This window comes from Monodelphis domestica, chromosome 4 (genome assembly GCF_027887165.1).
Source record: "Monodelphis domestica isolate mMonDom1 chromosome 4, mMonDom1.pri, whole genome shotgun sequence".
Classification (NCBI taxonomy): Eukaryota; Metazoa; Chordata; class Mammalia; order Didelphimorphia; family Didelphidae; genus Monodelphis; species Monodelphis domestica.
The window spans coordinates 165,653,054-165,679,438 of NC_077230.1; the positions used below are offsets into that span (position 1 = coordinate 165,653,054).

General features: G+C 37.9%; 1 protein-coding gene across 1 annotated transcript in view; it reads right to left on the reverse strand.

The window, feature by feature from the left end:
• LY75 (lymphocyte antigen 75) overlaps positions 1–26,385 on the reverse strand; it is a 128,660-nt gene that overhangs the window by 66,489 nt on the left and 35,786 nt on the right. The window contains exons 5-11 of the mRNA XM_007494242.3: positions 20,714–20,824; positions 18,769–18,909; positions 15,995–16,186; positions 10,023–10,180; positions 5,647–5,757; positions 4,984–5,072; positions 3,479–3,648 (exon numbers count right to left, since the gene is read on the reverse strand). Of these exons, the coding sequence (XP_007494304.2) occupies positions 3,479–3,648; positions 4,984–5,072; positions 5,647–5,757; positions 10,023–10,180; positions 15,995–16,186; positions 18,769–18,909; positions 20,714–20,824 (972 nt within the window). The remainder of the gene's footprint in view (positions 1–3,478; positions 3,649–4,983; positions 5,073–5,646; positions 5,758–10,022; positions 10,181–15,994; positions 16,187–18,768; positions 18,910–20,713; positions 20,825–26,385) is intronic.

Sequence of the window (26,385 nt, forward strand, 5' to 3'; positions counted from 1 at the left end):
TTATTTTTTAATCAGGGTTATTCTGGCAGCCACGAGTAAGAACTATTGGCAAAAACTGGGGCAAATAAAAACTCAAAATCTGAAGGGAGCCAAGAAAAGGCAAGGGAAATTGGAACCAAGATATCAAAAGCTTCTTTTTCTTCTTAGTTGCCACCAAATAAAGAAGTTATATCCTTTTTACACTTTATATTTGTTACTGTGCCTAAGGATATAACAGCATTCTACAGTCAGTGAAGAGGGGCATCTTTTGATTTCCTTCAAGTTTTGAGATCAGGGGCTGCTGATGTGAAATGAAATCTGAGCTGGAGCAGGAAGAAACCCTCTGTTAGCAGTACTTCCCTCCTTTCTAGGACCCAAGGGCTGATGGAGGCAGGGACCACTTGCTTGTATATGTACTAGTTAGAGCCCAGAAATCTACTTCTAGTTCCCATGGAATGGCTAGGGATCCCTGAAATATAAATTCTTAGGTCAGACTGATTTTCCAAAATATAGCATATAAGAAAAAGGAAAAGAACTTTGAGATTATTCAATTCAACCATCCTTTGTTTTTGCACTTTTAGCACCTTGTATTGTACCAACTATACAGTAGGAACTTAATAAATGCTTGCTGATTGGAAGGAATCCAATTAACAAGGAAACTGGGTGACTTCTTTGAGGTCATATAGCTAGTAAGGGACAGAACTTAAAATTGAACATAGGTCATTTGGCTTCAAAACCAGAATTCTAGTAATTACTGGAAGATTTGGAAAAAAGATTTTTTTGTCTTTGTTTCTAAATCATAGTTTCATGGGAACTCATGAGTGCTTAATTGAGGTTTGACTCTCTAGACTTGGAACTAGAAAACTTTCTTAATAGAAAATATTTATATAGCACTTTAACACTTACAGAGAGCTTTAGAAATATTATCTCATTTTCTCATTACAACAATCCTGGGAAATAGGTACTATTCTCATTACCATTTTACAGATGAGGAAATGGAGGCAGAGGGATATCAAAACACATTTCCAGTGTCACAGAGCCAATAAACTTGGGTTTTCCTGACTTCAGATCCACTAGCTTTTCTACTTTCCTTCCTAGCCTCAAACACACAGAGATACATATTCCCTCTTTGCAGAGGAGTAGAAAGTTCAGTAGTAATAATAACTAATACTTCTATAGAGCTTACTATATTCTAGTCACTGTGCTAAATGCTTTATATTTTTATCTCATTTGACTCTCATGACAACTTTGGGAGGTAGATGCTTTATTATCCCCATTTCTGGATTTTGTCTGAAGTAATAAAAGGAGTATGAACATAAGCTCTAGTTATTAAGAGCTATGTCACTAGGCATTAGTTTACATGAGATGTGCTGGTGGTCTAAAGTACTCCATTGCAAAGCATTTTTTGTATTGCAGGATACTCAATCAACATATAAGCAGTTGTAAAATGCTTACTATGTGCCAGGTACCATGCCAAGTACTAAGAATCCAAAGGCAAAAATGATAGTCTCTGTCTTGAAGGAGCTTACATTATTTTTTTAAATTAAATTTAATTTCCCCCAATTACATTTAAAAATAGTTCCTAACATTTTTCAAAGTCTCTGAAGCCTCTCCCTCCTTCTCTTTCAGGGAATGATCAGTGGATCTTTCAATTTCTATTTTTTACTCTGATTCTAGAACACTAAGGCAGTTTTCCTTGATAATTTCTTGAAATATGAAGTGTAAACTCATTTTTTGATCATGGCTTTCAGGTAGTCCAATCATTCTTAAGGGCATCTCTCCTGGATTTATTTTCCAGGTCAGTTATTTTTTCAATGAGATTTTTCACGTTTTCCATTTTTTCATTCATTTGACTTTTGTTATTTCTTGATGTTTCATAGAGTCATTAGCTTCCACTTGTCCGGTTGTAATTTTTAAGGCATGTGTTTCTTGAGTGAGCTTTTGTATCTCCTTTTCCTTTTGGCCAAGTCTACTTTGTAAAGAGTTCTTTTCTTTGGTGAATTTTTGCAACTCTTTTTTTCATATGGCTATTTCTGCCTTTCAAAAAATTCTCTTCAATACATTTTTGTATATCTTTTTCCATTTGGCCAAATCTACTTTTAAAAAAGTTCTCTTCAGTAGATTTTTGTGCCTCTTTTGCCAATTGGCCTATTTTTTTAAGATATTAATTTCTTCAATACTTTTTGTGCCTTCTTTACCAAGCTATATATTATTTTTCCATGATTTTCCTGTATCACTTTCATTTCTTTTCCAAATCTTTCTTCTACCTCTCACTTGATTTTTAACATTCTTTTTGAACTCCTCCATTAATTATTTTTGGGTTTAAGATCAATTCATATTTTTCTTGGAGGTTTTGGATGTAGCAGTATTGACTCTGTTATCATCTTTTGAGTTTGTGGTTGGTCTCCCCTATCACAAAAAAGTTCTATGATAAATTTCTTGTTTTGTTGGTTGCTCATTTTCTAGCCTTTTTCTTGTCTTTTAATTAAAAATACTGTTAAAGTTGGGCTCCATAACTATGGTGAAGGGAGGACTGTTCCAGGCTTCAGGTTCTTTGCTCAGCTGCCTTCAGAGCTGTATGTAATCAAAAACACTCTTTCCCCCCTTGGAATTATGATCAGGGTCTCTTGCATTCCTGTCACTTCAAGCACTGGTGTTTGGTAGTGATCCTCCTCACCCCGAGGTCATGTCCCTGGACTTTGACCTGATTCTGTGTATGGGCAATGCGACAAGAATCTTGCACTGAAAGCCAGCAAAGAGATCCTTGTCATCTCCTTCTGAGCAGTTGTTGGACCACCATCTGCATTCAAGATTTCTAGAAGTCTTTGCTGCTGTTTTAGCTATGTCTAAGGCTTGTTGCTATGGTAAGGTCTACCCAGGCACTGTGCTTCACCTCCACCCTGGTGTGCTAGATCTCTTGCTAGTTTTCTAAGTTGTTTTCAGCTGAAAAACTACTTTAAAAAATAACCCTTACCTTCCATCTTATAATCAATACTGTGTATCACAGAAGAGTGACGAGGACTAGACAACTGGAGTTAAGTGACTTGCCCAGGGCCACATACTAGGAAGTGACTGAGGTTGGATTTGAACCCAGGACCTCCCATCTCTAGGCCTGACTCTCAATCCACTGAGTCACCTGGAATTTGAAGTCCTCTCTCTCTCTAAATCCAATGCTTCACTATACCATATTGCCTGAAACACTTTTAGAGATTGTTCCCTTTGGTTTTATGGCCAAGGACCCAATAGATAACATACACTCACTGCTCTTATATGTCCACTGTAGTTAGATTTTTACCTAAAACCTTTTTATTCCCTTCAGAGACCAATACAAAGCTCTCCATTCAATAATCCACTTGACACAAACATTTGTCCAACTAAATTAAATGTTATGGTTAGCAAAACCAAATTTCAGCAAAGCCCTTAAACAGAGAAGACATTTGAGAAAGTTTAAACTCAACAAGGCAACTTATTCTACTTCTTTCAAAGTTGAGGCACTTACCTGGCTCAAGAGAATTCCAATTTACATAGGTTACAACTGGCTTTGTCCCATTTACATTTGCCCAATTATACTCTCCTCGTGAATCTTCATCTCTCAAGCCAGTCCAGAAGTATTTTCCTATACCTCTACTGTACTTTTTAATCATGCTATTTAAATATTCTTGCTCAAATCTGTAAAACAAGGTTCAAATGATTTTTTATGTTATTTTGCAGTATCAAATTACTACACAGATGAAAGAAACTTCTCCTCATTCTCCTCAATAATCAACAAATGATGGGGCAGTGAGGTGACTCAGTGGATTGAAAGCCAGTGGATAGAGACAGGAGGTCCTGAGTTCAAATATGACCTCAGATACTTCTTAGCTGTGTGACCCTGGGCAAGTCACTAAACCCCTATAGCCTATCCCTTACTGCTCTTCTGCCTTGAAATTTATTATCAATTCTAAGGCAGAAGATAAGGTTTTTAATAAAAAAAATTTTAGAAGTATCAATGAGCATTTGTTAAGTACCTATTTGATGCCAAACACTCTACCAGGCACTAGGGATACAAAGACAAAGATGAAACATGTATGCTACACCAACAGACATGTACATATGTGTGCATACACACATACATATGCTTTTGCCTATAGACATTGCAAATATAACATATACACATATGCATATATAAAATAAATAAATAAATCAAAGTAACTTTTTTGGGAGGACAGCAATAGCAAGTGAGGAGTTCATAAAATCCTTCATGAACAAGCTAACACTTAAGATGAACTCTGAAGGAAATTAGGGATTCACAATAGGAGGCAGAGGAAGGGAGGGAATGTATTCTGAGCCAGGGGATCAGTCTGGGCAAAGGCAAGGATACAGGAGATGGTGTGTCATGTGTAAGAACCAATAAGAAGGCCATTTCGGCTAGATTGGAGAATTTGTGAAGAGGAGTAATCTCTAGCAAAGCCCAATTGTGAAGAGTTTGAAATGACATCTAGAGAAGTTTGGTTTTTATCCCTAAAGGTAATTGTAAAATGTGGGGATGTGTTGAGTGGGCAAATGACAAGGTCATACTTGTACTTTAAGAAAATAATACTGGTAGTTATGCAGAGAATGTCTTTTCCCCCCTCCCCTCTAAAGGAGAAAGACTTGAGGCAAGAAGACCAATGAAGAGACTATTAGAATTATCCAGGTAAAAAGCAAAAAGAAGAAAACTATGGCCATTTGAGTAAGAAGAAAGATGCTGCAGAGGATGAAATTGTATAATTTGGGGAAATATCAGATAATGATGCCTTCTGATATGAAGCAGAGAGCATACTGGCTTCTGAAGTTAGAGGACTTGAGTTAGAGTTTTGCTATTAATATTTAAAATTTGTGATCTTGGACAAGTCACTTAACTTTTCTGGGTCTCAATTTCCTCATCTGTAAAATGAGAGGGTTGGACCACATAGCCTTTGGGGTTCCTTTCAGCCTCAGATCTATGATCCTTTGAATACCCAACTTGTCTGATGGCTCTCATACCTGCTAGTTATTGTCAGATTGCAGTGAATTCCAAAGGGGACTTCATCCTTATATAGCTTATAACAAGCTTCTCCATGCCTCTCCCAGCCCTAAATCAGAACAGACAATTACTACAGAGTATCCCAAGATAGGCATCAAAGTACTCAAACAAAGTACTGGGGTACTTAATTGGGGAGGGGGTGCAGCATAGCAGTTTAAAGCCTGTATGTGCTGAGGATAAGATATAACATACTCTAGATACCAGAAGGACACAAGGCATATGGCTACACCAATCCCAGGATACAGTAGTATTTGAAGTAATAATGTATGTTTTTATACAATCCTAGGGTATGTATTAACATCTCAACATACAAGTCTCCAAATACAAATTTTACAAACCTTTGGCTAGGCTCAACACAAGAATCATTTTGGCAGTTTGGTGAAGCTATGGATCTTTTCTGTGAATATTGTTTTTAAATGCATAAAATAAAATATTCAGGATTCCAGAGGAAACCAATGATTGAAAAGCACAACAAAATACTTTAAAAACAAGTTCGCACACTCTTAGGTTAAGAACTGTTCTAGAAACAACACCTTCTCCTTCTAAACTCAATTTCTTTTTCCCCCCTCTAAAACCATTTCTGGCCAAGATGGGTTCCACATGGCTTAGGGATTTCAATATACCTCTTCTTGAGGGCAGTCTTTATCCAATCTTGTTTCGTTGATTGTTTTTCCTATTTTCTTACATACGTACTTGAATTTCTTTTCACAAGACTGGACTCTCCAGTGACCTAACTGTAGTAAAACAATTAGAAAAGTTGCTTAAGGGAGGAAAAAAAGAATTTGTTATAAGCTTTAACACTGAACTTCAGGTTGCCTCTCTTCTCATCACCAAACAATAATGATGAGAGCCCCATAGAGAGAAGCATTTGAACAACAGGGACACTGTCCCAGATATGCTGTCAGCATCAAATCAGGGTCCTCTGGGAGACTAATTTCATTTTCTCATGAGTTTTATCATCACTCTTAATTGACTACATTATCCTTTGAGACAGGAATAGAGGTGAGGAGACAGTTGCAAAGAGAATAGAGCACTTGGTAATCTACTTCATGACTTCCAGCATGGCTGCACAGGTATTGCCCTTGGGCATTCACTTAATTTTTCTGGGTTTCTGTTTCCCTATTTGTAAAAGGGGAATGATATGTACTATCTAGAATTCCTATGTAAAGGAACAACATACTACAGTGAATAGAGTTCTCAAACTGGAGTCAGGAAGATTTGGATTCATATCCTGCCTTTGACAGTGGCTGTGTGACTCTGGGTATGTCAAGCAACTTCTCTGTGCCTCAGCTTCCACATTTGTCAAATAAGGATATTAAACATGATGACCCCTATGGTCCCTTCCAACTCAGAATTTTAGGAGTCTATGATCTCCAGGTGAAAATACTTTGTAAATTTTAAGGCATTATGTATGTGAATCCTCACCATCGGTCATATTGCCTTTAAAAAAGTCTGAAAGAACTTATTCTCCTTACATTTTAAACTAGGGATTCTCACAAACAAATGGAGAGGGGATGTTGTAGGGCCCCTGCAACTGATGGCCATGATTCATTTCATAGTGCTTGGTGTGTGGTTTCCACAATCCTTTTGATAATGTATAAGGATATCTTTGTTAGAATTTTTTGACTTCCAGACCTATTCTTCTCTAGGGAAATGTGAACAAACTAATAATACTTGCTAAAAAATATGATACATGAATAATACACATCAATACATAGCTATATTATCCAAAATTAAGGCCTTTATCTCTCCATTAGGATTTTTCATTTTTGGAGAATGTTTACTCCCTCCTTCCCTATTAAGACTGATTTAGGGTATGTAGAATTCCAAGGGGAAAAGATCAATAAGCACTTCCAGAAAGCCTTTGATCCTCATTTGGAAGACCAATCCAAGGACAGGAATGGAACCAGCTCAGGAATTTCAAACTGGCTCCCATTCTATATGCCTATGTAATTTTGAGTATTTTCTGCACTTTCCTTTCACCTTGGAAACTGGCCAATGTTTCTCCCCATTTCCCTAATTATAACTTCATCAAGAAGTATCCATCAGAATCCAAAGGGTCTCATAGCACTGTTCCATAGACAATATCTCAACAGTCCTTTTTTTTTCTTCCTTAAACCCTTACCTTGTGTCTTAGAATCAACACTCTGTATTGGTTCCAAGGCAGAAGAGCGGTAAGGGGTAAGCAATGAGGATGAAGTGACTTGCTCAGGGTCATGCAGCAAGGAAGTGTCTGAGGCCAGGTTTTAACCTAGGACCTCCTGTCTCTAGGCTTGGATCTCAATCCACTGCTGAGTCTAGCTGCCCCCTATCGTCCTTTTGTTAGCTAACCACAAGTACATCAAGTAAATGAGGAAACATCAGAGTTCCATATTAAATTACACTCAACTAATTACTATACTCCAAGCATAAATCTGAAAAGCAGAGGTAACAGAAAACAACCTGCTCTTTTGGAATCCCCTAAAGGAGGGAAAAATTTCTACCAAACTTCACAGAAAAGACTTTTCCCATAAAAAAAAAGAGAAAGCTCAGAAGCGCTCATGATCCCACATTACTCCTCCCCTCATCAGCCAGCTGGCAAATAACATCTTCTAAGGAGTCTCTTTGGATTCATACTCTCTTGTATGTGTTTTTTTTTCACTTTGTCTTTCTGGTGTAGATACTGACTTTTTTATTTAAAAGGCATTTGCTGACAAATAGAGGAACTGAAATGGGTGACAGAAACCGATAGAGTCTCCTCATTTAAAAAATTTTCAGACTCATAGAGTCCAAATGAATTTCAATGGCTATAGTGAAAGGGTATCTAATGTGTAACTACTCACTTGTGTGGCTGAGTTGGACTAAAAAGAAGTCATGGGAATTGAGACTGAGGAACTGAGATATGAGAAAATAGTAAGCAAGGTTACTGGAATTATTGGAAAGGAGAGTGGATGTCCACAAATGAAAACAAAGATCCTGCTAGGATGGGATGGATTTTAAATGGAGAGGTGAGCGCTAAGGGATGGCGATGGAGAAAGGGTATAAAAGTGGGGAGGAGAGCTTGAAGTATAATGACTTCATTCCTTAGCCCTGTGTGTCAGGGAGTGTGAGGAAAAGAAGAGTCGGTTTTGAAGAGGAAGCCAAGAGGTTTTCAGTGAGCATCAGAATATGGAAAGAAGAGACCTAGGTTGAAGGAAAGTTTGATAACTACAAAGGAAGGCTCCAGAAGGCATAGTGTAAAAGGAAGGACAGTGAAAGAGAGGGTATGAAATAAATTCCAAGGGAAAAGGGTTTTCATCCAGGGAGAAGGTAATTCTAAGTCACAAAGATTAGGAATTTACTAGTTGCAGTATAAGGAGAATGCCAAGTAGAGGATAACAATATAAACAAAAAGAACCCTCCTAATACAAAACATTTAACTATGTGCATGATGTGACCAAATATTGAATATAATCTTATTAAGAACAGCTCTTTGTTTTAAACTGTTGGTATGGCCAGAATTTAAAATTATCAAGGCATCTGGGTGGCTTAGTGGAAAGAGAACCAGGCCTGGAGATGGGACCTCTTGTGGACAAATCTGGCCTCAGACATTTCCTAGCTATGTGACCCTGGGCAAGTCACTTAACTCCAACTGCCTAACTCTTACCATTCTTCTGCTTTGAACTGATTGTTATTACTGAATCTAAGATAGAAGGTAAGTTTTTTAAAAGGAATTTAATATTACCAATAATTTAAAGGAATTAATATTATCATTAATATTAAAGTAATTTAATATTACCATGACTTAATAATTCTTTTGAGTTTTGTGGTTATTATGCTTTTTCAAATAAAGTAGCTCTCTCTATATAAGGCTAGTATTTATGCTGCAATCTACTTCTAAACATCAGAGTAATTTCTACAGGTGCTTGGAACACAGGAGGAGCTTAATATATGCTTGCTGATTTGACTAAAAGGAAATGATGCCCAATATCTTTGCTTATAGGGCCATGGAGCTATAGCTAGATGGAATGGTAGAAGAACTCTAATTTTACAGATGAGGAAAATGAGACCCAGAGAGATTAAGAAATAAAGACTATTAGAGTAGGGATTGGAACTCAGGGTGACTTACCCCTGAATCTGTGTAGAAGCTAAAATTGTTTCAGAATCCTAAACAAAATGGTATATAAATGGTTCTAGATGAAGCTCCTACTAGAGTGTCTTTAGCTTATTATAGGCAGGGAAGGATTTGTTATTTGTTTGATAGGACATTATTACTGTTCTTTATTGTCTCAGTTGAGTCTGACTCCTTGTGACCCCATTTGGGATTTTCTTGGTAAAGATAATGGAGTGGTTTGCCATTTCCTTCTCCAGCTTATTTTACGGGCGAGGAGACTGAGGCAAACAGGAGTAAGTGACCTGTCCAGGGTTATACAACTAGTAAGTGTCTGAGGCCAGATTTGAACTCAAGATGATGAGTGAGTCTTCCTGATGCCTGGCTCCATATTTTCTATTGGCAAATCTTTGTTGACTAGGAGAGGTGCTGTGCTCAGTGGCTGAAAGACTGAGAGTGAATAAAGACTGTCCCTCCCCTCAATGTGTTCAGTAAGTGAGGAGTCTGAGAACATTTAACAAGGGTCTGTTATGCACCAATCTCTGGTATAGGTGCTGGGTTTACAAATACAAAGAATGAAACAATTCTTGCTTTGGGGGAATCCTATTCTAAAGGGGATGGGGAGAGAAACAAGTGAATTATATGTGTCTCTTGGTGTGTATGCATGTACAGAATAAGTAGAAAGGGAACTGTAAATAAATATGATAAATATAAAGTGTTTAGGTAGAGAGGACAGGAATAGCTTAGTTTGCAATTAACCTTTACCTCACTTATTCAGTACAGACGAGGAGAACCCTTATCTGCTGGGTGCTGCTTCTCCCTTTCCCCATTTTACTTACAAACAAACTGAGGCTCTTGTTCATTTAAAAAATATTCTCAAGTGGTCAGATTGAACAATAACATTATGGACAAATCCCAAATGTTTCCTACCTTTCCTGAATAGTAAACACAGTTAGGAGTTTTGTTATAGGGAACATCTGGCTCATTTTGATCCCAGTAAGTAAGAGTCACTTCAGTTCCATCCGACCACTTGAATAAGGCTGGTGTCTCATTATTCCTAAGACCTGTCCATATTTCTTCTTTGGTTTCTAAAAGGAGAGAGTTCATAGATTAGTGAATTAAATCCTTAGGTGAATACCAAATTTTGAAGAATTCAATGTCTTTACACTTAATTAAACTAATTCAGTTCAGGGCATAAGTATGCTTTTTTAAAAGTTTCTCCCTCAAAGCTGCTATGAAAGTTCTCTGTTTATTCTTTCTCAAAAACATTATAATCAGTCAACAAGCATTTATAAAATTCCAGGCATTGTGCTTAGTGCTGGGATTATATATATCTTATTATTTTCATTTTATAAATTGGATCTAGATCAATATCTCACACTAAGTGCCAGGATTATAAAGACAAAAAGCAAAACAAGGTTCCTACCCACAAGGAGTTTATATTCTATCAGGGAGATAATAACTAGAGATGTACCTATACACTGAAAATACACAAAATGAAGAGAAGATAGTTTAGGAAGAAACACTGATCCTTTCCAGCTATTTGGATGGAGGTGAGAATAATTAAATAAACTTTCTTTTCCCAACCTAGCTCTAAAGGGAGCTATTAAGCTCCTTGAAGGCAGCGATTGTTTTTGTTTAGGCTTTTATCTGTATCTTTAGCATTTGGCACAGTCCCTGGTGCACAATAATTGCTTGATAAATGCATATTGACTGCCTACCTTGAAGTAAAGAAGCAGGATTTTTGGACTTTGACTTTTGGATCTTGGTTCTTATCTTTGTCCTTTTTGTTACAGAGCAATTAAGTGAAAGAAAAATAGATAAGGAATTCAGAAACAGATCCTAAGCCTTGCATTGAGGTATAATTTAAGCAGGTTTGGGAGAGACTCCTTCCCAAACCTGCCCTGGAGGAGGAGGAGCCTTGCAGTTCAGTTCCGTCTTCTCCTCTTTTCCCTGAGACCTGGACAACAGCCTCTGGGTTGTGCTCAAGGCCTTTTTCTTCCTAAACAATAATGGAGAAATGGGAGAGGCCTGGGTTATGGTCTCTTTCTCTGCTTTCTCTCTGTTAGGAGCTGGGAAGTCCATTTACCCTTGGGTCTGAAAATCAATTATAATTCATTATCATTATCATTTTCTTTATAGGAAGAGTTACATGATCGATACATTTAGAACTGTCATTAAGGATTGAGTTTTTATTATATAGACATTTGTATAGATTAATGTGTATGTTTTTAAATATTCTAATTTTAATTTATTTTAATATTTAAATAATTTGTATGTTTTTAACAATTCCAATGGGTAGTGCACTCAAAGGTAATTCAACTTATATTAGGTTTGTATGCTAATTACTGAGCTAAGATTGCCCCTCAAGACCAGAAATTGGCAATCCCCATTAAAGACCTCTTGAGTGAAGGAGAGAGTTAGTTATTTAAGTGGCACAATGGACTCCAATCTTGCCTGAGATACTTGCAAACTGTGTGACTATAAATCACCTAACCTTTGACTTAGTATCTACATCTATAAAATGGGGATAATAATAGCACATTTATTCCAGGATTGTTGTGAGGATAACATCAGATAATCTTTTCAAAGCACTCAGAAGACCTTAAAGCATTATATAAATGCAATTATTATTATTGTTTTTGTTGATAGTTTTAGAGATGCACTAAGTCTAAAGCCAGATCCTGCAACTCTTGGTTTCTTTTTCTTAATCCAACCCCCTCAATTTTCTTTTTTTTAAATTATAAATATACTTTATTTTACCAATTACACGTAATAAATTTCCACATAAGTTTCCTGAAATTATATGGTTCAAATTGCCTGCCTTCCTCCCTTCCCTCCTCATTCCCAGAGCTGGCAAGCCATTTGATCTGGCTTATACATGTATTATCATGCAGAACATATTTCCATATTGTTCATTTTTGTAAGAGAATAATCATTTAAAACCAAAACCCCCAAATAAAAACCCAATTAAATTTAAGTGAAAAGTCATATGCTTTGATCTGCACAACTTTTGATTTCTTAGTGGCTCTGAGGGTATATCAATCAGTTTTAGCAACTGGCAGAAACAGAGACCTCTTTGTTCTAGTCTTGTTAACAAGTATGTCTTGAAATGTTAATGCACAAACATTTGATACTGTCCTTACTTATTGTAAATAGTTTCTTCTTTCTATTTGTTTCTCATATTCTTGAAAATGGTACTTAGAAATTCAGGTAATTTTTGCAGGTCTATCTTATATCCCACAACTTTAATAAGTTCATTTATTACCTTTATTAATTTTTTTAACTTTTACTTTCCATCTTTGAATCAATACTGTATTGCTTCCAAGGCAGAAGTGCAGTAAGGGCTAGACAATGGCAGTTAAGAGACTTGTCCAGGGTCACACAGCTAGAAAGTGTTTGAGGTCATATTTGAAATCAGGATGTCCTGTTTATGGGCATGGCTCTCAATCCACTGAGTCACCTAGTTGCCCCACCATTAATTTTTTAATATATGGCCTTAGGATTTCTAGTTATAGAATTATGCTAGCTGCCAATATACATTTTTATTTCTTCATTACTGATATTTAATTACATTGATTTTTTTCACACTTCATTGCATTTGTGATTTTAAAAATTACATCAGTTTAGACTGTATGTGTTTTTTTCTTTTAAATAAGAATTCTTCTAACATTTCACAGTTTTAAATGGAAATACTATATTGTGGTTTTAGATATATAATATATTTCTAATAATATTTATAAGTGATCTATTGATATGGTTTATTGCTTTAACATTTCAAAAGTTTATGTTAGATAGAAGTAGAGAGAGTGAACCCTGTGTTGCTCCCTCTTCCCCCAACTACCAACTGAGAAAGCTTTTAGCATTGCGCAGTTGTAAAAATAATACTGTTATAGTTTCAGATACATATTTTTTATCATTTTATGTAAAGGTTTTTTATTCATATATTTCATATATATTGGAAAATAGTGCTTTATTTTTATCTAAGTCTTTTCCTAAATATTATGACATAATCATAAAGTCTGGTTTTTTTTAAATTGAGGATAAAATGTATGAAATTAAACTTTTCTGGTTTATACCATCTATTTATAAGCATTTGGTCACAAAGGGCAGTGTTTTTGATGTATTGCCGTGTGTAGGAAATTGACTCTTCCTCTCTCTCCTGGGCAGCGCTAGCAAAATAGAAAGCCATAGTTAGCTCATGAGACATGACATGGCAGAGTCAGTGGGCATATAGAAGGTATGATAAATTGAGGCAAGAGTGGGTTTTGCTTTCTTTTCTTCTGTGTTTGTTGCTGACTGGACTTTCCTATGTACCTTGGGTCAGGGGCCTTAATGGTGGCCACAAGCTAAATGGAGCAATAAAGAAAGTACTTTTTATATTTTTCCGTCTTTTTTCCCCTACTACTTTTGATTAATAAAATTATTAATTTATGGCCAGTCTCACAATTTTTTCTCTTACATTGCTGTGTCCTATTTATGATGCTATGTTTAGCAATTTTCTATTGAGATTCAGTAATGATAAAGTCTATGGGTTTCCCCCCCCCCCCAGTTGTCTACTGGACATTTCAAATTGAGGGCCTTCTCAAACTCAACATGACAAACTGAATTGGATTTATTTGAACTGAAGCCTCCCCTCTTCCAAACTTGCATATTTCTATGGAAGGTACTACCATTCTTCTAATCTCTCTGGTTCATAATTCTAACCTCTTGCTTGACTCCTTGCTTTCTCTCATGCTGTGCTAATCAGTTAACAAATGTTACCATTTCTACCTCAACAACTTCTCTCAACCCCTTTTCTCTAGTCACTTAGCTACTGCCTTAGTTCAAACCTCATCTCCTCTTGCTAGACTGTTGCAGCTGCTTCCTAATTGGTATCCTTGCCTTAAGACTTCACAACTCTACTCTCTACTGCTGCCAAAGTAATTTTCTCAAGTACAAGACCTCACCCTTTCCTTAATTCATTCAGGAGGTTCTCTACCACCTCTAAGAGAAAACACAAAGCCTTTTACAAGTTGGCCTTAACCCGAGTTTCCAATATCACTGAGTTTTACTTCCCCCTTCCATAGTGTGCAATCTAGCACAATTGTGACTGTCCTCTGTCAGGATTGGGTAAAAGGGAATAAGGAAGTGTTGTAACAGGGAATGGAGGAGGTAAAAGGACAGTAGGAATAAGGAGGGCTGGTGAGGTAGAGGAGAGAGAACCACTGGGCTGAGAGGTGATCTTTGTAATTCTCCCTTTCCCTTACACTTCAGCCCACAAGAGAGGTACCCCCTGAACTGATGTTAAGGCAAAGATGAACAAGGGCTGTATCTCAATGAGTAGGCTTCTGGAGAATAATGGAGTTTACTTCCCTCAAGGCTTGGCTGGTATTTGAGCCCCCAGAAGTCCCACTTGTCTGGCAGGCTGACTGTCCCTGTTGGCTCTTTGTTGTTTAGCCAAGGCTAAATGGCCAGCCTAGCCAACTCCCTCTCTTTCTTCTAAACTGCTATGATTTGAATCTGACTGTGAGCTTCTTCAATACAAAGTTCTTTATTAGCTCAAGTTATAAAAGGGGGGGATGGGTTTGTGGGAACAGGAAACCCTACAGGTTGTCTTTGTCCTACTTCAGCTGAACCAGATGGCTCAAGCTTCAGCTTTTCTTTCTCCTTCCTCTCTAATCACTATCCTAAACTAAAAAGGTGTCAAGTGTCCTTAGGAAGGTCAAAGGATGGGAAGGGTCTTCAGGGTGATTCCGTGAAGTTCAAGGGATCAGCACCCTTCAGCAGCAGCAGTTGTTCTTTTCTTTCTTTAGTTGATGATCTAAAGGTATCAGGAATCTTCTCTCTTCAGGGCAAAGTAAGTAGAGGCAAGGCCCTGTCAACACAGGTTGGGATCCTGAGCTTGGGTCCTAGCACTTGACTCTACAGAGTTCATAGGGCAAAGACTCCTTTCTTAGCTTTTTCTCCCACAAGCCTCCTCTCCTGCTCCAACTGCTGCTCCCCCTCTTGGCAACATTCTAAACAATGGTTCCTCAGTCTCAGTTTTCCTTTCCGCACCTCCATACCTAGAATGCATGCTTTCCTCTTCTTTCACTAAAGAATTCTTCTCTTGCAGCTCAATCATCACATTCTACATGAAGCCATACCCCAATTCTCCCAACTACTAGTGTCCCTTCTCCTTTTTAGCTAATATCATTATATTTATCTGTCTTTATTCTTTTCATATATATTCTTTATATGTATCTCTCTCCTCTATTCTAAGTTCCTTGTAAGTTGGGACTATTTATTTCTTTGTATTGTATCCTTAGCAACTAGCACAGTATTTAGCATATAGTACTTAATAAATAATAAATAAACTTTAAGAAATAAATAATAAATGAAGGCACTTTATAAATGCTTGTTGATTTTCAGCTTTGTCTTCTTTAAACTCAAGGAATCAATCAAAAGCTTGTATAGCCTACCACCTTTCTCTCTATTAAAATAGCCCACATATCATAGAAATGACTTATTCTTTAAAAATTAACTTGATAGCTCTCATTCTGCTAGTCTGAACCTATATATTTTTGTGGGGATGGTAACCAACTAAGCACTAATTCTACCAGGGGCCACACTATTTCCACAGTAACTGCTGGGTCTTGTTGGGAAGGCTGACATTTTATTTATGTCCCTTGAAGGAGAAATAACAACCCAGTTTATTTCTCCTCCCATATTCATGGTTTCTAGATAAATAGAAGCATTTTAAAATTATCAGTATCATTGATAAGATATAATTTAAGGTTTTCATTATGAGGGACAGTGAAGAACATGCAAACCATAGGACAAAATTTGGGAGTTTTCCCCAAAGACAACATTTTTGCTAATAGACCAAGAACCCTAGAATGCTTAAAAATATCTCAATTGAGAGGCTTTGAAAAACTTACCTCCTTCATGGAGCTTTTTGACCACTAACTCCACATCTGCTAACGAATGCATGCTGATTAGGTCACTGTGGTTGGATGTGCATTCTGCATTTGCCTCATCCCAGGAACCACTTTTATTTACCAGCAGATAGCAAAATCCATTGTTTGGCAGCCAGCCTGGATCACAGCGGGTCTCTAAATATGTCCAGAAATCTGGGGGGAAAAAGAAGTTGTTTATATTCCATTGAAGCCACATCCATCTTGAACAGATAACTTCATACATGTTCTCCCTTCTGAAAATGTAAGTCTTCTGAGAAAGCCATGATAGATGGTTTCAGCATGTACAGAAATATGAATATAAGAGAAAAAATTAGTTCTAGCAGGGACATACCTAACTGGGAAAATGTGGGGAGGAGAGAAGCAACAGGAAACACTGAAAAGAAATAATTCTTCTGTCTCTTGCTGGCAAAGGGAGTCTAGAATAAGTGAGCCTTGCTTTGGATACACAGCTGTCTAGGCTCACCATTAGTATCTGTAATAAGAACTAATTCTAAGCCAGTGACTCCCAGCACCACCATTTTCTTTTTCTTAAATCCTTACCTTTCATCTCAGTATCAATACTGTCTATTGGTTCCAAAGCAGAAGAGCAGTAAGGACTGGGCAATTGGGGTTAAGTAATTTGACCAAGGTTACACAGCTAAGAGGTTTTGAGGCCACATTTGAATCCAGGACCTTGGGTCTCTAGCCTAGCTTTCAATCCACTGAACCATGTAATTGCCCCCAACTCCCCAACCCAACCTTTTATTATAGCATTATAGCCCATTAGCAACTAGCATAAGGGTCAATGGTAACAAAAGGAGGTTAAAAGTTGGAATAATGTAAACAATACATCCAATTTTCCCCATTTATTCTCTTCTTCCTTCCCCTCAGGCATTAGTTTTGGAGTTATATTCAACTCCTTCCTTTCCTTTACCCCCCACCCTACCCCCCAAATGTAGTCAGTTGCTAAATCGCAGTGGATTCTTCCTCTTCAAAATCTCATTCTTCATCCCTTCTCTCTATTCCCATAGTCATCACCCTAGCACAAAAATCTCATCCCTTCTCACCTGGGTTATTGCTGCAGACTTCTATTTGAACTAATGGCTTTCAGTCACTCCCTTCTCTAATCAGTCCTTCACATGGCTGTCAAAATATGCTTTAACCCCAAGTCTAATCATGACACTATACTGCTCAAAAACCTTCAGTGGCTCCCTCTTATCTTTAGGGCAAAATAGGGAATAAGCCCCTCAGCTTGCCATTTAAAACCCTATATGACCCGGTATTTCTGTTTTTCCAAGGTTTTTCCACTTTATATCTTTTCACACACTAGGTATCCCTGCTGAACTAACCTGCTTGCTATTTCCTGAGCTTGGCATTTTGTCTACTGCCTCTGGCATTTTGTGCCTGCTATCCTTAAACCTGGAGGTATTCCTTCCTTGACATCTTGACATTTTAGAATACCTAGCTTCATAAAAGGCTCAATTCATGAGCTTCCTGCTATGATGGAAGTCTTCATGGATCCCCCTTTTCAGAGCTAATTTTCTCTCCTTTAAAATTTATGCAACTATGTATTTATATGACATATTCCTACACACACACACACAGCATATATGTCCTTTATAGGCAGGAACTGGTTTTTATTTTGTTTAAACAACTTCATTGGCTGGCCCAGTGTCTTATACATGATCGACTCAATAAATGTTAGATTGGACTCTTTGGGGAAGCTGTAGCATGCTGCTGTAGGCTATTGGTTAGCTGCTTCTAGTTGAGACAAAATAAGGTCACTGAGGTCCTACAAAGAGATCCCAAGTCTTCCCTGATGGCCTCTAAGAGAGAAGCAAAGGTCTACTGATGGCACTTTCTAACAACAGACATTCCAAGCCCACATACACACATTTAGAAGTGATACTGAATAGTGCTCTGATTTTCTTTTCCTTCCCTCAGTTTCTAATTTTGTGAAGTTAGCTCAAGTGGTACCCATGAAGGAGTAAGTTTGGGAGGAAGGTGATGAGTTAAATTTGGCCTTGCAGAGATACAGGAAGGGGCTAGGAAAATCATGATTCACTTCACAGCCAGCCAATAGTTTGTAGTTTTAAAGGAAACACATTTATGTTAGAATATATATTTTTGGATTTGATATTTTCCCCCTGAATTAGGAATTCTTTTGTACTATGGGACTCTAGACCAGCTAGCATTTGATCATTGTGTCATCTGATATGAAACTTCATTGTTGAGAAACTTGCCCTAAATTAATCTAAACAAAATGAATCTGGATGATACAATTGAAGGCTTAGTGACCACTAATCCTGTCAGGTTGCTAGAGTCCAATTCCATTTAAATAACCATTTTGTTATTTAGTCAAATCTCTAGAAACTAGGGAACCACATGTGAATATTTACTGCATTTATTGTCTACAATAGCTTTGCTTCCCATTTGCAGAAACATGGAAATATATACATATTTCTATTGGCCTCACCTGGTTCATCTTAATCTTAAAGACAATTCAACAAGGCCACATTGTTAATAGGAACTATAAAAAAATCCTTTCTAGAAAACAAAACTCTATCATCTAGACCTTCTTTCCATCTGAAGCATCAGCGTACTTGGGTGAAGACGATCTAGATGAAGGTCCTCTAGATTTATTGACTTTATTTCCCACAAAACTATGACTTTTTAGTCTTGTTTGCAAATAACAACAAAAACAAAAAAGGTGTGTGTGTGTGTGTGTGTGTGTGTGTGTGTGTGTGTAATGTTACCTGAGGAGCTCGATGTTTCATTCAGTTGCTTCTTACAGACATACGGGAACTGAGCTTCACACGGAAAACTTTGCCACTGGCCTGAGTCTGAATTCATTATTACACAACTTGAGCCACTTAATGTAGGTGAACTGGGAGTTTCTAAAGAGTTGGGGGAAGAAAAAAAAAAAGAGTAGGATGAGGAGGAGAGATTTAGTGTCCCTTTAGTGAAGAAGAGGAAATGATGGCTACTTCTGGACTTCTACTTTTACATAAGAGAACAAGAACTCAGGATAGTAAAACTATAATTAACTGCAACCCAACTTACACTCCATAAAGAACCTTTGATGCTAGTTGAAGGAATGATGGAATAAAAAAGTACAAGATAATTTCTAACCTCTACGAGGTGATAGAGAACAGTAAGAGAAGAAAAAAGCAGTTAAAAATGGGTAGCCAGGAATGCTGGAGTGGGAAGAAGGCTTAGGGGATAAGGTCATTATAAATTCAATTTTCTTATCCTCTTCTTCTGTCTCTCCTCTTTGCCAAATAACTTCAAGGATATTACCTGGGATGTATCAGGAAATCCCCCAAATGGTGAAACAATGAGAAATTAAGAGACCCTTCTTCCCACTTTTATAATGATCTCACAAGGGTTTCCACCATGGAGATTTGTGCATATTGAACCAGAAGTTGGCATAGAAATGTAGCCATAGAGACACCACAAGAAGGTGACTTTTATGGGCTGGAAATGCCCCCTGACCCTTGCAGGGAAGAATGAACGGGGTATAAAGAGTGATAAAGGGGGAAATGTGAAGTATTTTCTCTGTCACTCATATCTTATTTTTTACTTTTAAGGCTGGAATGTTCTAGAATCTGAATTGCTTTACCTAGACTGGCTTGGGCTCTCTCTCTCTTATTCTCTTTTGATTTGTTTTCCTGGACTGCTGCATTCTTTTGCTCCTGCAATTTACCTTTAAGATCATCTTTTATTTACCCTGTATCTATCTTATAGGTACATTAAAAAAATATGCTGTCTCACCCATCCCACTAGAACGTGAATATGTTGAGGGCAGGAACCAAGTTTTTCCTTTTCTTTGTATCTCTAGGATTTAGTGCAAGTTAAGCTCTTAACAAATGCTTGTTGATTGACTGCCAAACTTTTTCAGAATGCACACCACTGACTCCAGAAAGACCAAGAGAAGGCGAAATCCATTTCTGGGGGAGTACTATGCACAAATGGACTGTTTGGATTTTATTAGAGTGAGAATATTCCTATGCATTGGCATTTACTTTTTAATAGATAAAAATTTGGCAGCCATCAGTATAGTTTAATCCTAGGTGTTTGAAAAGTATTAAACCCTACTTTCAAAAGCAGATTTCTAAGTGTGGGAACCATTTATCAGAGGCTGACTGTCAAGATTTCTTGATAAAGTCAAAAACATCCTGGGATTCACAAGACTAATTCTGCTGGAGAATATAGGGCATAGTTTCAGTGATGAATGCCAGCCCTGAAGTGGAAATTTAAATTTGGGATGTCTCTTCAAGGGGCTCATTTTTCACACAAAAAAAAATCTGAACAGGTATCTCATCCTGATAGCAACCCAATGATTTTCTTGGATTATGTGCCAAGTTAATTTGCTCCCATTAAAAAAAAAAGATATAATTCATAGGCCACCATGAAATGTTCTCATCTTTCTGAGTTCAAATCAAGCCTCAGACACTTTAACCCTGTTTGCTTTAGTTTCCTCATCTGTAAAATGAGTTGTAGAAGGAAATGGCAAACCACTCCAACATCTTTTGCTAAGAAAACCCCAAATGGAGTCACAGAGTCAGGCACAACTGGAACAACTTAATAACCCTAAAATATAAGTACAAGTCTAAAGAGTCATGAGTGTCATACATTTTCAATCATCTAGGGATGGAGATTGAAGGAGTCAAAGCAACGAAAAAGGAGGAAAAGAGTTACCTGGATTCCAGTTGAGAAAATTTAATGGGGTGTGGTCAGACCATTCCCAACCTTTTGAAGAGTCTAGTTGATTTAAACCAATCCAGAACATTTTGGGGATCCCTTCTTTATCTGTAAAGATTAAAAAGATAGCCATTGAGTTTTCTGATTGGGATTGAGGTTATTAGCACAACCTAACAATCTAAAGAACTCTAGTTTAAGCTGGAATTAAATTTCAAATCCTCTAAAAATGTCATGATGTGAACAGGGCAACACAACCTCTTCAGGTTACTAACATTCTCTGACTGTCTGGCGAGTTGATACAACTTAGATTTCTGAGTACTCTTCTCCAGTGTTATGCTTTTGATATCCTCTCCAAACTTTATTCTTAATAGAACTGAAAAGTAAGAGACATGGTCCATCACAGACAGCTAGGTGTCACAGTAGATAAAGCACTCAGTCTGAGGCAAAAGACCTGAGTTCAAATCAAGCATTAGAAATGTATTAGCTATATGACCTGGACAAGTCACTCAAACTCCTGTTTGCTTCAGTTTTCTCTTCTACTAAATGGGGAAAATAACAGCACCTACCTTCAAGCATTTTGGTAAGGATCAAATATGGCTTAGCACAGTACCTGGCATCACAGTAAGTGCTACATAAATGTTAGCTACTATCATTGGCATCACTAGATTTGATAGCCAAGAGGCAGAGTGGTGTAGAAAACCTGAGAGCAAGCACTGCAGTATTTCCAGCTTGGGAGTTTTGAGTAGTGGAGCATTTTCCATCGTACACAGTGAAAAGAGTCAAGTAGTGGAAAGAAACAGAGACGAGGTTGGAATACCAGCTGTGCCATTTCCTACCAGTCTGATTATCTTGTGGTTTTTCTGGACCGCAAGTCCATTACCTATTAAATGAATGAGATGGCTCCACGACCTCCAATATCCCAACTAGATATAAGTGTGTGTTTCTTCATTTTTCCAGACTTCGAGCATCTCATCTACATATCAATCCCAAAAAGCACTCATCATTTCCAAACTAACACTGTTTACTATGCTATTTTCTTTTCTTCCATTATCTGTATCATCACCCAATCTCTTCTCTATACCACGCACACATAAAGATAGGCAAGAGATACTTGGCACTGATAAATAATCACTGTCTTAAGGCTCCATTGAAAAGTAAGGGTTTCTATTACCCAGGGCTTGATGGAGAAGCAGTAAGTGGACAGAATGAATGAATAAAACATTTATTAAGCACTTACTTTGTGCCAAGTGCTATTCTTTTTTTTTAAAACCCTTACCTTCTATCTTAGAATCAATATTGTGTATTGGTTCTAAGGCAGAGGAGTGGTAAGGGCTAGGCAATGAGGGTTAAGTGACTTGCCCAGGGTCACACAGCTGGGAAGTGTCTAAGGCTGGATTTGAACCCAGGACCTCCCATCTCTAGGCCTGACTCTCAATCCACTGAGGCATCCATTCCCCCTCCCCGCCCACCCCCCACCCCCGCAAGCACTGTGTTAAACACAGGGGATACAAACAGAGAAGTCATCAGGTCCCTGCTCTCAAGGAGCTTGCATTCTCTGGATAGGGATCCTACTGTAGAGTCAGCAAGATCTAAGTTCAAGTCCTGCCTCAGACACATATTGGCCATGGGAAAGTTACAGCCTCTTAATGTTCCAGGCTAGAACTTGCACTTGCAAAAACAATTTCAGACCTGCTTTGGTGGAAGGAGATTCTTCCCAGGAGCTTCCCTATGAAATCCCAGGCTTAGATTTTAATAAAGGTGGAGTGGCATCAGTTTTAGTAGAAATGTCTTGTTCCTGTTGGTAAATAGTGCCAGCTAGGTAGAGTGTTGGGTCTGGAGCTGAGAAGCCCCGAGTTAAATCCAGCCTCAGGCATTTACTGGCTCTGTGACTTTGGGCAAGTCACTTTTGTCTACTTCAGTTTCCTCATCTGTAATATGGAGAGAATAATAACACCTATTTCTTAACCTGGAACACATTAGACACATTATAAATGCTTATTGGATTTATCGGAATGGTCGTTGGGAAGATGAAATGATCGAAAATATTTGTAAAATGCTTGGGATGCTGCCTGACCCACAGTAGGCTATTAATAAATGCTCGTTCCCTTCTCTTCTCCACCTTGCTCCATTCCTCTGTTTTGATGCACTGGGTTCTGGTTTCTTAGTTTGTGTATAATTGGAAACCCAGAAACCAAGGAAACCACGCATTTAGACTATAGGAAAGGGCAGAGGCGGGGAGTCTGAGGAAGGAGAGTTACAGTCAGGACTTTAGCAATTAAACTGAACATCTCTCCATAAATCCAGGTAGAGTTAAGAGAGTCAAACCAAAACCAACATGAAAATCAAGGCTGTTAACATGAGAACCCTACTTTCAGCTTCTACAATAAAAGCTTGTCTAAGCCAATTTATGGCAGCAGCCAGTTGGCCAGGCAAGTCAGATATAGGTGCCAGGGATAGGGGATGGAGGTAAAAGGTTGGATGGGGTGAGGCCTGCTAGGCTGTATAAGAATCAGGAAATAAGTCTTTTGAGGCAATTATATAGCTTTCCTTGTTGATAATAGATACCTAAAGACCTGTGGAAAAGCCTTAAGATTTTTATTATGAAAAATTGCCCTGGCTTGCTAAGTTTTCATGATTGGTCTTAAATGGTTACTTTGTAATTATTAAATGGATTTAATTTACTTAACCTTTTCACCAGAACCCATTAACTATTATTCAGGGAATTCATAGAATTAAGGTGGTAAGTAGGCATTTAGAGATATTATTTCTTGCTTGTATAAAAAGCATATTTTCTGAAAACATACATTTTCCTTACAGAAGTATTAATTATTCAAGTCTCACATTAAGTAGGGAAAAGGTCTGGCCAAAGTGAAGGTTTTAGAAGATAGCATGGAGACTAAAGTGCAAACTAGATGGCTCAATAGATAGAGTGCAAGTCTGGAAACAGGAAAACCCAAGTTCAAATCTAGCTTCAGATACTTATAACTGGATGTGACTTTGGGTAAGTCTTTTTAACTTCTGTTTGCCTCAATCCAGTGAAGAAGGAAAAGGTAAATCATTCTAGAATATTTGCCAAGAAAACCACATGGACAGTATGGTCCATGGAGCCACAAAGAGTTGGAAACAACTGAAAAACAACAAAAATGGAGACTGAAATCTTGAGCTTTAAAGTTAGGAGAAATGAAGGAACGTATACTAGAGATGACTCTCTGGGTCTTAGTTTTGTGATCTGAAAAATGGAGGAGTTGGACTGGTTGATTTCTAAGGTCCCTTCAAAGACTATCCTAATATTCTTGATTTGTCAAAGTGGTGTGTGATTAAGTATTTATTGAATACCTAATAAACAGCATGGTACAAGTGCATGTATGTATGTCCTCTCAGAGTTCTCTTCCTTTCCCTTTTCCTTGTGTCTGGGTGTGGGTGTATGTGTATGTAAGAGTTTAATGATAGATTATACAAAGAGAAGAGAAGAAAGCATCATAGAGTCCTTTTTTTAACCTTCCCTTCCATTTTAGAATACTATTTGTTGGTTCTAAGGCAGAAGAGTGATAAGGGCTAGGCAATTGGGGTTAAGCGACTTGCCCAGAGTCACACAGTTATTAATAATAGAATGTAATATAATACAATATTAGATATTAACATGCAAGAGCCTTCTTCTTGTCCTTGCTATACATCACAGAGTCTGACATGGAGTTAGGAAGGAAAAGGGAAAGGAGGAGAACTCTGAGAGGACATACATAATGAGGCTGATTCCTTTTCTAAAAACAACACAGTCTAGGATACTTTTTCATAGTTTTCAATATTATGATTTTGTCTAATACATTCTTATCAATGGGAAGTGATGCCATCTTTTGAATCCTGCCCAATAAAAAATAAGCATAAACAAATAAACAAACAAAAATGCAGCCCCATCGTATAGAGTCTTAAGAGATATCTACAGGCAAGGAATTCACAATATCCAGCAAAAACAAAAAACAAAAAACAAAAACACAACTGAGACAGAGGTAGCTGTGGCTCAGTGAATTGAGAGCCAGGACTAGAGAATGGAGGTCCTGGGTTCAAATTTGACCTCAGACACTAACCAGTTGTGTGACTCTGGGTAAGTCATTTAACTCCAATTGCCTAACCCTTACTGCTCTTCTACCCTGGAACCAATACACGGTACTGATTCCAAGACAGAAGGTATGTATTTTTTTAAAAATCTTTTATTAAAAGAAAGAAACTGAGGATTACTCAGACAAGTCAGAGATGAACCAATAAAGAAGAATCACAAAAAGCCAGGAAAGAAAGAGTTTCTAGGAAGAGAAGGAAATCAACAGTGCCAAATGCTACAGGTCAAGAAGAATGAGGATTGAGCAAGAACTATTATATTTGGTAATTAAGATATCATAGATAACTTTAGAGAGAGAAGTATCAGTTGATGATGAGGTCAGGTCAGAGTACAGAGGGTTTAAAAGAGAGTAAAAGAAGATAAAATGAAAGCATTGAGGGTAGATGACATTCTCAAAGCATTTAGCTGGCAAAGGAGAAGGAGAGATACAGGAAGGCTTGTGTGTTAGGGGCATGGCCAATCTCCTGGCAGCTGAAGTAAAGTGGAGGAGCAAGGCATGGGAGCAGATGGAAGGACTAAAGGTTGGAGTGTTTTGGGGAATATTAATATACTTGTTGACATCCTCCAGTAGGAGTTGAAATGGGCTAGAAAGTGTCAGGCCAGATCCTGACCTTATTGAGGCAGGAGGGAGAATATTCACACATATGTGCACACATTTAACATGTGTGTATATAGATAAAAGCATCTTTTCAACATAAGACTAGATGTTCACACATTTACATTTGTATGTATGTATATGGATATATGTACATGTAAAACCTCTTCTTCCCTCCATGTACTGATCATCTTAGGGGAGGTGGGAAAGAGAGAAAAAAAATCAGAAAAGCAGACAGAATAGAACAGATCAACTAAGTATTCCAGAAAAAATGTAGATGCTGTCGACAGGAAATTTGGATGACTCAGTTTACCTCTTCCCTTTGAGAAACCTCAGTTCCAAGCACCCCTGCTTTGAGGTTGAGTTATGGAGTTTAGAGATAGCTGTTTGGGAACCCTTGTAGGTGGGATTTGTGGACATAACTAATGTTAAGTGTCTTTTATTTGTTTTAGAGGCTTCCCTTATTGTGTTAAGTCTCCTCTCTGGAGCCCAGCGCCTGAGTTTGACCCTTGCCTTTGATGTGATATAGCTACCCCTAGGAGATACCCCAGAGGCTGGCTGCAAAGATGTTTGCACCCTGTTTGTGATTTGTCTGTGTAGGCTTGCTGTAGCAAATTCTCCGGAGGGTATAAGAGACCCCCCAAATTCCGTTTCTCTTCGGAGTTGGCAATTACCACAGTATTTTCTCCCAAGGTGGAGCTGGCATCGGAGCTCGCATTTAGTGTGGTGCCTTCTCCCAGGGATATGGTTCCCAGAGTCCCCAGGGTGCAGGCCCTGTGTGGTACATGGCGCTGGAGTCTAAGTGGTGGCCAGTGTTGGACCCTATCCCTATTCCTGATAAAAGATTTAGGTTTTTCTGACTACTTTGGCAGTTCTGTATTATTTCCCAGCTAACAATGCAAAGAGGGTTAGTTCAATTCAAGAGGGCAATTGAGTGGCTCAGTGAAGAGAGCACTGTTCCCA